Genomic DNA, 12,278 nt, shown 5'->3' on the forward strand with positions numbered 1-12,278 from the left:
GCTGTCAGCTGTTAAATTTAAGTACACAATTAGATAATACCAATTTAGGTCAACCAATAACCAAGCAATGCTTAATTTGAATTAGTAATTAAAGCAAAACATGGTCAGGTCAAAGTGTCTGAATAATTTTTGGTCCCAACATTTAAAAATTTGTACTGGTAGTCCACTGTATTTTAGTATAAAAAAATACAGTATTTTTGGGTATAATTATGTCACAGTTTACTCTACACTATAAAAAATGCTGGGTTGTTTCAACCCAAATTTGGGTCAAATATGGACGAACCCAACCGTTGGGTTAACATTTTTAATTTAAAAATGTAACCCAACAGCTGGGTTTGTCCATATTTTACCCAAATTTGGGTTGAAACAACCCAGCATTTTTTAGTGCTATCCTCACTTACATAAATGAACTATATTGTCCTAATATCAAAAATTATATATATATATATATATATATATATACACACACACACACACATTATATAAACACAATATGTTATGTTAGGGTTCGATTAATCTCGATTAATCAATTTGACAGCACTAATTGTAACATCACTTTTAAAGTAACGTTCCCAATTTTCCCCCAAGATGTCAAGGTATAGCTTGAATCATTAGAGCTCAATAGCGTATCAAGCCACAAAAGTCACACTGTAAAGGCAGAACTTGAACTGTAATTAACCAAATGAAATGCAACAGTACTGTGTGCTAATGAGTGTTCTCCTTAGGGAGCATTTCTGTTATTGGTGATGAGTGGGTGGTACAGGCTAATTCCCAGAACAAGATGATACATCAGTAGACAAAAACAAGGCTGGTACAGCGGCACAAAATCACTAAACGGGTCTTACACAACCACATTGTTCCTTTCTGGATTCACCTTTCAAGCTGACATGAGAGAGCTGCTCGCTATTTTGGTCTGACGTCTTTCTCAAGAGAAGTTGACTGATTTGAGGTGCTCCTATAAAGAATATGGAAAACCTTACGGTGAGTTTCAGATGGGTATATTTGAATGAATCAATTATTAAATGCAATTAAATTAAATGCAATAAGCTCCAAAAGTAAAAAAAATTATCACAAATAAAGGGTGTTTGTAGGCACATTGCAAAGTGGAGGGCCTAAAAGTCGTAAAATCACTGTAACTGTGATTGATTTGAGTGGCTCATTGGTTTTAATTGTGTCAATATGGTAAAATATAGCAATGTTTAATAACAGTTCATTTTTTAAATTCTGATTCATTCTGAAAGTAGTTCTGCTGAGTAGTTTATTAGAAGAACTGTACGCCATTTATGGTTTCCAAGCCGCTTAGAAACTTTAAAGGGATAGTTTACCCAAAAATGAAAAAAAGATCTGTCATCATTTACTCACCCTCAAGTTATTCCAAACCTTCTGTTGAACACAAAAGCAGATACGTTGAAGAATATAGTTAAGCAAACAGTTAATGGGCCCCATTGACTTCCATAGTATATACAAAAAATACTATGGTAGTCAATCTGGACAAGAAACTGTTTGGTTACCAACATTCTTCAAAATGTCTTCTTTTGTGTTCAGCAGAAAAAATAAACTCAGATTTAGAAGAACGTGAGGGTAAAACATGAGTAAATGATGACAGAACTTTCCTTTTTGCTTAATATTGTGGAAGCTGAGATTTTTTTTTTTTTTTTTCAGAATTGATTAACATATATTTTTGTAACATTTGACATGTCTTTACTGTCACTTTAGATCAGTTTAATGTATTCTTGCTGAATAAAAGTATTAATTTATTTGGGGGGCAAAATCGGACCCCAAACTTTTTAAACGGCATTGTAAGTTATAATGGTGAAAATACACACAAAAAAAGTCACCAGTATCATTAACGTGAGAGTAATGCATCTAAATATCAGATATTATGTTTTTTTGGTTTGCTTCTTGAGGTCTCCCCCTTTAATGATGTTTGGTTTGGTGTTTTTAACATCTCCTGTGTCCCGTCTCTTTGCGCAGTCAGACAATTGGCGGGAGATTGTGAACAAAAAGCTTCACTTTCCACCGGAGCTGATCCCTGCTATCCAAGAGGGCAACATGGCCTGGGTGGACAGTCTCCTCTCCCTTGGTGACGGGATCATCCGTCAACTGGAAGAGTCTGAGGATCGGTTATGGAGGGAAGCGTTGAACCTCTCCATCCGACTGGGCGGTGAAGACATCATGACTTCCCTTCTTTTGGGCGTCAAGTTTGACTTCCGTCAGATCCATGAAGCTCTACTGGTGGCTGTCGACACCAACCAGCCACAATACGTCAAACACCTCCTGGACCGCCTGGATCAGGAAAAAGGCAATAAGATGGACGTTCGTTCCTTTAGCATGGCCATCTTCGACCACTCCATCGACGATTCTCAGTTCGCACCGGGAGTGACGCCACTAACGCTGGCCTGCCAGAAGGACCTGTATGAGATCGTAACTATGCTGACCCAGAGAGGCCATGATATTCCCATGCCTCACTCAATCTCGTGCGCGTGCTTGGAGTGCCGTAACGGACGCCAATACGACTTGCTCAAGTTCTCGCTGTCCCGTATAAATACGTACAGAGGCATTGCCAGCCGCGCATATTTGTCGATCACTTCGGAAGACGCCATGCTCAGCGCTTTCCACCACAGCCGAGAACTGCGCAAACTGTCTAAGAAAGAACCAGAATTTAAGGTGAGCTCAGAAAAAAATGGTCATTAATTTTCTGTAAACATCACAAATAACAAATTCAATAGACAAATCGTCAGAGTCAAAGTGCCAGACAGCAACATAGTGTCGGCCCAGGTCCGGCCCACATCTGGTACACGTGGATTCCACACGGCCCAGATGTGGGCCAGATCTGGGCCAACACTATGTTGCTGTTGTTTTTCATGTACCAATCTGCTACCCATAACTGAATTCTTTTTTTTTACATGCATGTGCTTTCACAGATTATGCTTCATAACTTGTTAACATACACTATAAAGTAATGTAAATGATTTAATTGTGTTATTTCATCAGGTAAAAACAATTTAAGCAAACAAATCTGTTGCCATTACCGCCAGATAAACCTTTGCGAGCATGTCTGTTTGTGCTTTGAAATCATGCCAGAGACAACTCCATTTTCAAATCTCTTGCACGCTTTAATTGATTTTTAGCATTTGTTTCTCCAAACTCTTTATTGATGTTTAGCCTCAGTACCTGGCTTTGGAACAGCTGTGTCAGGAGTTTGCTGTGGAGCTTCTGGGAATGTGCCGGAACCAGAGCGAGGTCTCCACCATCCTCAACAGTGCCGAGGGGGACAGCGAGGATGAAGAACTAGGCCTAGATGAACAGACATTTGAGGAAGGCATCCCCAACCTCGCTCGTCTTCGCCAGGCGGTCAACTACAATCAAAAACAGGTAAATCATCTTGGTTTAATTGCAGGAGATAACTGAAAAAAGTAATATATACAACTTTTTTTTTTTAAATCTAAAGACCTACATTAAAGGTGCAGTAAGAGATCCCTCCCTTCATTACTCCGCCCACAAAATGCATGAACACGCAATGCAAGAGTGGATGTCTCCTTATCATAGCTGAAGCAGAGCAAAATAATGCTTCGCAAAAAAATTATGACAAGGGAGAACAAAAAATGTACATACACGTAACCGGTCCTACTCGGCCCACTCCGAGCGGGATTCATGTGTCTCTGGCATGGGAGGTGGGCATGCGAACAAGGACGCTAAAGACTGCAGTCTCTATCATCAGTCACTAGCGTGCTTCTTTAGGCCAGGGGAGTGAGGTTTACTCGCCAAGCTCTTACTGGTTGGCCTCCGTTACATACAGTAGCTACACAAGAGTATACAAGCAAGAGTTGGTTGTTAGTCGCCAGCAGTATAGCACCCAGACAATAACAGACTGTCCTGTTACTAGCTAAAATTATAACAACAGCATATCTTTTGTTCTGGGATCAAAAACAACGTTTTACTTAAATATGTTTAAAAATAATCTAGTTTTTATTCTTTTGCATTTTAGCTTTAAAGTTGGCATAAAATGAAAGTTGAGATAGTCTTTTCCTCCTTATTGTGACCTATATCAGAGGGAAACGGCTTTTTGAACAAGAAAAAACGTAGGGTGGGACTTGATTTTGTCCAAGGGCAATTGATTGGATGGTTGGATTCTTGTAGTTTGCTATTGGTCGATCTCAATTGAGTAACAGGTTGTCAGTAAACACGTTATAAGAGAAGAGATGTCGCTGCAAGAGGGAGGGGAAGTTATTTTCATTGAAGATTGAAAGACATGAATAAATAAATAATAATAATATATATAAATAATAACCCTGGTTATGGTAACACACTGCCCACACATACTAATGTATTTGAGGAGAAACACAGGGCATGTGAACCTCATCTTTCAAAAGCTCACAGTCGTTTGACCCCTGCGTTGATGCCGTATGGGATGCCTGATTGATTGACAGTTGGCTGGGAGGCCTGACTGTTTGTTTTCCTCGTCTAGTTTGTGACTCATCCCATCTGCCAGCAAGTGCTCTCCTCCATTTGGTGCGGGAGCCTGTCAGGTTGGAGGGGAAGTCGAACTACTTGGAAACTGCTGGTGTCTTTGGGCATTTTCATTACCATGCCGGTTCTGTGCCTTGTCTACTGGATCGCCCCAAAGTCCAAGGTAAATTTGAGTCCGTGGTGATAATAGTTCAATGACATCCTAATAATCAAGAAACCAAATGCCACGGCTGATGTAAACAGCATTCATACAGGTTTCAATGAGTTATTTTTGTTTTACCAGCTGGGTAAATTGCTGAAGGTTCCCGTGATTAAGTTCCTGTTACACTCTGCATCATACATGTGGTTCCTCATCACTCTCTTGACGGAGTCGATTTTCATGGAGATCTACCGTAGCGATTTCGCCTCGCGGAAGCAGAACATTCTCCACAACTCTCTTCACATGATATGGGTTGCAGGTAGGTCATGTTGCCCCAAAAGAATCCATAGAAAAAATCATTTAAAGGGGTCATATGATGCGTTTTATTGTTTTCCTTTTTCTTTAGTGTGTTGTGTATAGCTGTTAGTGTACGTATAAGATCTGCAGAGTTACAAAGCTCAAAGTGTCAAACCTAAAGAGATATTCTTTGTAAAAGTTAAGGCTCAGCCACGCCTTCCTAAAACGCTTCGTTCAAACTCGCCCCACAAATCTACGTCAGTGTGTGGGGGCGGGGTTTCATAACACCACCCAAATGTATACGCAAATAAAGAAGGCGTAACTTTTATTCTCGCCTATTTTTTTAACAGTCTATGATTCTCGCTGTTTTATTGTTGCCGCCGTTGTTTCTACGATCACAAATGCAGACATAGTTTTATGTTCACATGTTCTCACACCCGTAGCACGACGCGTTAAAAAGACAGTATAATCAGTAATTATGTCCCCAATAAATGAAACTTTACCGTTCTGGTCCAGTCACGCTGGCAAAGTTGATCGATCATCTTGGCCATCTGCATTTTCCAGATCAGATTTGGGCTCGAATTGACATTATCACCTGTCATTATTGCTTTGGGAGCTGATGTTCCAAATATGGTAAGGGGCGTGACATTTCCGTCACACTCTTAAGGTATTCGGGCCAATCATAATGCACTGGATCGCTGGCCAATCAGAGCACACCGCGCTTTTCAGAGCGATGAGCTTTGTAAAAATCTACGCTTTTCAGAAAGGTGGGGCATAGAGGAGCAACAATAATGTACAGTAGCTATGTGTAAAATAATTACCTTTTTTTTTAACCTAAAACCATGTAAACATTGCATTAAACCAAATACACAAAATAATGTTCTTTTTAGAACCATCATATCACCCCTTTAAACGTCTAATAAATAATTGTCTTTGAATAAGGCATTAACACATGCTTTATAAGTACTAATAAACATCCAAGCTAGTTATACACATGCTAATATGGATGGTTGGAACTTATATACGAAAGGGAGAGTGATAATGATTATGATCTAAATATTATCTTCATTTTCTATATTGGTAGGTTTCTTCTGGTTTGAGTGTAAGGAAGTTTGGCTCGAGGGTTTGAAGAGTTACTTCTTGGATTTATGGAACATTCTGGATATGATGGTGCTGAGCATGTACCTGGCATCCTTCACACTGCGCATCCTCATCGTGCTAAAGGGACATTTCCTCTGTCAGGACTCCAGCACACAAGAGCTGTGTGACTATTTCACCAACACAGGTGACATCTCACAAAGAGGGCTGATTTAAAAAAAAAATTTAAATTAAGTAGTAGTAGTAATTGTCATAATTTTAGTATTATTATTTATTTGCATTTAAAAACATTATTATTATATATTTAAAAATACATTTAAAATAATAATAATAATATGTATTTAAAAATACATTTAAAAATGAAAATAATAATAGTAATGTAAAAAAAGTTTATTTAAAATACTAGCCTACTGTTATTATTATAGCTGTATATATGTTGATCATGTATGTGAACAGTACGAGAGGACTGGAAACAGGAGGATCCTCAGCTGATTGCAGAGACTCTCTTTGCCGTGACCAGCATGTTGAGTTTCACACGTCTCGCCTACATTCTGCCGGCCCATGAGTCCCTGGGAACCCTGCAGATATCCATGGGAAGAATGATCGATGACATGATGAGGTCAGATCTCGGGGTTTGATCTTCGCGATCGCACGTCCAATACGCTCACGAGAGGAGAGCGGCTTTCATCAAATGTTTTTTCTTCCTCTACAGGTTCATGTTCATCCTCATGATTATAGGAACAGCATTTTTGTGCGGAATTAATAACATATACGTCCCATATGTTGTTTCTGCACATCTTGGCAGGTGATTCATAATTTGTTTGCATGTAATTTCATGTGTTTGGTCGGAGATGAATTGTAAATGTGTTTGTCTCTTGTATTCCTTTAAAGATTTAACGAGACATTTAACTTCCTCTTCTGGACTATGTTTGGAATGTCAAACCAAGAATATGTAGACATGCATGATTACGCTCTGGCTGAGTTTGTAGGAAGGATCTTCTACGGGGTATTCACACTGCTCATCGTAATAGTGCTCCTGAACATGCTTATTGCCATGATCTCAAACTCATTTCAGAGGATTGAGGTGAGCATGCATAGTATGAAGAATGATTTTAAATGATTTGGTAGGAAACGCTGTTTTAGCATTCAAAAAACAGAAAAAATAAATAAAAAAAGAATGGGTTTGAATTAAAAAAAAGTAACAAATCCTTCCCTCACGGGTCAAATTGACCACCATAGGAATGATTGGAATGCAAGGAATGCTTCAGTACACATTGAAAAACCTCAAAATTCAAACTAAAAAAGGCTAAATATTTACCAAAAAAGTATTTTATCATGTCTACATGTGTATCTGAATGCATACTGAAGGGCAATGACTTTAGGACCCAGAGGAACAGCTCATTTGCTTAGTGGCAAGAGTTATATTATTTTATTTCCCACAATAGGTCGGCAAAAACACCCAATGTAAGATATTTTTAGAGTTAGTTGAAAGAATGTGAGGAATGTGCTTAAAATACTATTTATTGATTTTTTATTGCAATCTAGTAATTTAAAGGTAAATAGAATAAAAAATCTCCAAAAAATTGCATTAAAAAATTGAAAAAAATATCATCAAAATGAAATAAAATAAGCTTTCTGGACAAAAAAAAATTAAGTATAATTTTAGAGCTCCAGGTCATTTTGACCCGCGAGGGAAGGATTTGTTACAAAACGTACGGGAAGGATGAGGGTTAATACTATTTACGTATGTTTTGTTCAAAACGTCTCTTCCTCACAGGACGATGCAGATGTCGAGTGGAAGTTTGCTCGCTCTAAACTCTACCTCAGTTACTTTAGGGAGGGTCTCACTATGCCAGTTCCCTTTAATATCATCCCATCTCCAAAGGCTCTCTTTTATGTCTTAAGGTAGGGAAACTTCATAAGCAATGTCAAACCTTGTATCCCAGAGTATGTGAACTTCTATGTGGTCCTTCACCTTCAGGACCAGATGTAACCCTCATGTTCCTCGCTGTTTTGTGTAGAAGGATCTTCCAAAAGATTTGCTGCTGCTGTAAGAAGAAAGCCCCAGAATATCCTCCCATCACATCTGTGGTGAGTATCCGAGGGGTTTCTATCACTAGATCCTCTATAATTCTTGGTTAAATTTGGCTGAGGTGGTGTTTTTCATACTTTTTTGTTTTGTTTTGTAGTCTAGCAATACCCTGAATAACAGCGGAGGTCAAGGTGAGGGCAGAGTGCCATACCGCCTGCAGGTCACCAAGGCTCTAGTGCACCGCTATATTGAAGCCGCACGCAGAGAGTTTGAAGAGAGCAAGCGTAAAGGTAGGTCATATTTTCAGCATCTTTGGGTAATAATCCAAAAGCATGCGGTTTTCAGGAAAAAAGAAAAGCCACAAGAGTGACACATACAGCATTAAACTACCTAACTGTGCCTAGTGGTCAAAGATATGACAAGTTTCTCCAGAGGAACTGACTCTGTAATTAAAGAATGGAATAAGTGTACTAGAATACAGATAAAAGTGTCTGATTATTTAATACTTACTTACTTGTTTTAAGACAGTCAGTTAGTCTACTTCTGATCATCTGGGATCAACACTTGGGAATTAGAGTTGTCAAAAGGACTTCTGTACCAAGTCGGTACTGAAATTAAAAAAAATGTGACGATACCAGCATTTCAGAGTACTAGCATTTTGAGCACTGTTGAATGGATTCTTAAACACCTCTGATTGGCCATTGTGTTCACGTGCTCAACATGTGTGTCTGTGATTGGCTACAATCATCAACGCTTCAAAAACACGTTATCTTTGACGCTCTTCGTTGAGCGCTTACACAGACACTCGGGAGCGTTTAAAATGCTGGTAGTCACATTTTTTAAATTTCAGTACAGACTTGGTACAGAAGTCGTAATGCATACTATCATAATTCAGTAAACACTGTGTAGTGCATACTAGCCAGGGGCGCAGCAAGTAGCAGCAATGTTTTCACAGGTTTATAAACGCATTTGTTTTATCAAGAAAATAATAGGCCTACATTTTAAATCAGTAAACCTTCAGTAAGGAATTTAATTCTAAAGTGTAAGTGTTGTACAAGTGTTGTAAGTGGGTTTTAATTTCACATTGTTTACTTTCTTGAAACTGGAATAGTCTATCGTTTCATTGCTCTTGTATCTTGACTGACGCACACCAGGGTCTGAAACTAACAGGGGCTTGTGACAAAAATGCCTCCAAAACTCAAGTTATGTGAGCAAAAAAGCCTTTTTTTATAACTATATTTAAGCAATTTCACAAACAAGAGTGCACTGTAAAAAAGTATATGATCAATAAGTTACAACATATGTTTGTACAGCAACCCGATCTCACCAAATGCGTCTATATAGCACGCAGTGTGTTTATCGTGTAATATATACGCGAAAATGAGTTTTTACGTGCATAGTATACGCATGGATAGCACATGGTTGGGTTTAGGGTTGGGTAGGGTGCGTGTGTATTATACGCTTGGGTAGGATTAGTGATGTGGGGTGCGTGTGTATATCACGAAATTAAGTGCGTATCATATGCACGCGCAAAACTGCGTATCATATCCACGTAAAAACTCATTTTCGCGTATAAATTGCACGATAAACACACTGCGTGCTATAGAGACGCATTTGGGTGAGAACAGGCTGGTTTGTATATTGCTTCAACACATTAAAATCTTTTTTTTTTTAATATAAGTTATACAAGATTCAACCACTTGTTTAGGTCTGTTTAATGTAATTTAAGTTGAAATGCCTTAACCAATTTAGTTTAACCTAAAAATTCAAGGCAGCAACTTGTTTCTACTGTGAGCAGTTTCACCCTGAACAGCATATTGCAAAATTGAAATCGATTTTATATAACATATCAATAAACAAAAAGTGTATATTAAATAATGTGTTTTTTGTCAAACATATAAATTTTTGCTCCTTCAAAGAAAATAGTTGAATGAATGATTTAATGGTGGGTCTATAAGGTAGGCACAAGAGTTTGAGCTGCATGATCAAGAGTTAAAGGGTTTGTTCACCCAAAAATGAAAATGATGTCATCAATTGCTCACCCTCAAGTCGTTCCAAACCCGTAAGACTTTCGTTCATCTTCGAAACACAAATTAAGATCTTTATGATGACATCTGAGAGATTTCTGTCCCTCCATTGACAGCTACGCAACTATCACTCCGCATCAAAGATTTCATAAAGAGATTGTAAAACTAATACTTATGAATTGAGCGCTTTTGTCCAACATTTTCTGAAGAGACACGATCGCTTTATATGATGGACAGGTTGAATTTAGGCCTAGGCTTTTATTCACATAAGTTAACACACAATAAGTGACCGTAAATACATTTTTAATGATTTATATTTCAAAAATGTATATTTTTAAATAAATGCTGTTCTTTTGAAAATTCTATTAATCAAAGAATCCTGAATTTTTTTTTTTGCTTTTCCATTATAGGTGCAATTTACATATTTAAAAAAAGGCCTATATTGAAATTATGGAAGCTTGTTTCCACTATGAAATTAAAATAAATGTTATCTCAGAATTCTGACTTTTCCCCCCGCAATTTCAAGTTTATATCTTACATTCTGAGAATAAAAGTCTGAATGGCATGATACATTTTTCTTTTGCAATTGAAAGGGGGAAAAAAAAATCTTGTGAATTGTGCGATGGTTCCCTTTTTTATTTTATTCTGTGGCAGAAACAAGTTATTTTAATTCGTAAAAATATTTTACAACATTACTATTTTACTGTATTTTTGGTCAAGTAAATGCAGAATAGGAGATTTGTTTTTAAAAATGCTAGTGCATCTCAGAAATAAATGGTTATTTCATATTTTTAAACCAATTTTGTGTAAAAAAAATTATAATATAAAACCTCAAAACTTCCAGTCTAATAAAGAGTAGAAGAAAAACACTTTGTAGTTTATCATCCAGGAATTTCATGCATATAAAATGCGTATTATTCATGCAGCAAGTGGAATGCTATTCTGAACCTTGCCATTGTCTCTGCTACTAATTCCTGTTGTTGTGATGCTCAGATGTGGGGAACAGAATCACCGAGCTGAATAAAGTTGTGGGCCGGCTGCACACCGAGATGAAGGACTTCCACCAGAAGCTGCAGTGGCGGCGCAAAAGCCAGCCAGACCAGGCCAACATTCTGGGCAAATACATCATGGGGGCAAGGAACAATTTCCGTGACTTTGATAAGGATGAGGCCATGGGGTGTGAAAATACAGGTCTGCACATCAGTATGCAGCTCACAGAGGAAGAGGAGGAGGAGGAGAAGAAAGGAGAGATCGTCTCAGGGGGGAGGGTGGAGCCCGTCCCAGGAGAAGAAACTGCTAGCACTCCTGATGTATGAGACACAAACACTGGGGTGGCGCAGTGCACTGCCGTTCCCTGACTAAATATCCAGTAAGAAGTTTCTAGATACACATTCAAAACACTTTACATTTCTGATTAAATTTGACATACTGTAGTCAGGTTTAATATGTCATTTGTATCGTAATTGATATTTGAATTAAAACGCCTAGATGGATAAATCTTTCTTAAGATTAATGAGGTTTAGATGATGCCACAAATATATCATAGATAAATACATTTGCTGAGTGCTCTGTTTTCTTATGGACATTTTCACAATGAATGTGAAATATTAGAACCTTAAATTAAATGACCAAAAATGAAAAACTTATTTTCACAAAATCAAAGCACATATTACTTTCACTGTAGTGATATATAACATGTGTTATATTATGATTATCAATGAAAAAAAAAAGCACTTTCCACGAAAAAGATACAAATGAGGGGTTTTGAAAGAAGTCTCTTCTACTCACCAAAGCTACATTCATTTGATAAATACAGTAAACACAGTAACATTGTTAAATATGTTGTAAAATGTAATTTATTACAGTGATCAAAGCTGAATTTTCTAGTATCATTCCTCTAGACTTCAGTGTCACATGATCCTTCAGAAATCATTCTAATGTGATGATATGATGCTCAAGAAACATTTCTGATTATCAATGTTGAAAACGGCTAATATGTTTGTGGAAACAATGCTTTGATGAATAGAAAGTCTAAAATAACATTTATTTGATATTAAAATATTTTGTAACTTTTGTCATTCATTTACTATTTGATCAATTGACTGCATCCTTGATGAATAATATTATTTAAAAAAAAAGAGAGAGCTTGCTGACACCAAACTTTTTAACTGTGTACTTCAGAACAAAGAAAAAAATAATATTACCTAAAATTACA

The 12,278-nt window shown here is 37.4% G+C and overlaps 1 protein-coding gene across 1 annotated transcript; it reads left to right on the forward strand.

The window, feature by feature from the left end:
- The first annotated feature begins 594 nt into the window (after window positions 1–594).
- Window positions 595–11,846, forward strand: trpc2a (transient receptor potential cation channel subfamily C member 2a). The gene is made up of 13 exons (XM_079610342.1): window positions 595–981; window positions 1,975–2,667; window positions 3,166–3,375; window positions 4,469–4,633; window positions 4,754–4,928; window positions 5,991–6,191; window positions 6,461–6,623; window positions 6,717–6,809; window positions 6,896–7,088; window positions 7,782–7,909; window positions 8,026–8,095; window positions 8,194–8,326; window positions 11,057–11,846. The coding sequence occupies exons 1-13, from the start codon at window positions 967–969 to the stop codon at window positions 11,377–11,379; spliced, it is 2,562 nt and encodes an 853-aa protein (XP_079466468.1). The 5' UTR covers window positions 595–966; the 3' UTR covers window positions 11,380–11,846.
- Window positions 11,847–12,278: the final 432 nt, after the last annotated feature.

The sequence above is a fragment of the Phoxinus phoxinus genome (genome assembly GCF_949152265.1).
Source record: "Phoxinus phoxinus genome assembly, chromosome: 4".
In the NCBI taxonomy this organism is placed as follows: domain Eukaryota; kingdom Metazoa; phylum Chordata; class Actinopteri; order Cypriniformes; family Leuciscidae; genus Phoxinus; species Phoxinus phoxinus.

What these genes read in the sequence shown, in the direction of transcription:
- trpc2a (XM_079610342.1), top strand. An exon ending in TCAACTACAATCAAAAACAG is followed by an intron (nt 3,376 to 4,468) that starts GTAAATCATCTT and finishes TTCCTCGTCTAG; the next exon opens with TTTGTGACTCATCCCATCTG. An exon ending in TGACTATTTCACCAACACAG is followed by an intron (nt 6,192 to 6,460) that starts GTGACATCTCAC and finishes GTATGTGAACAG; the next exon opens with TACGAGAGGACTGGAAACAG.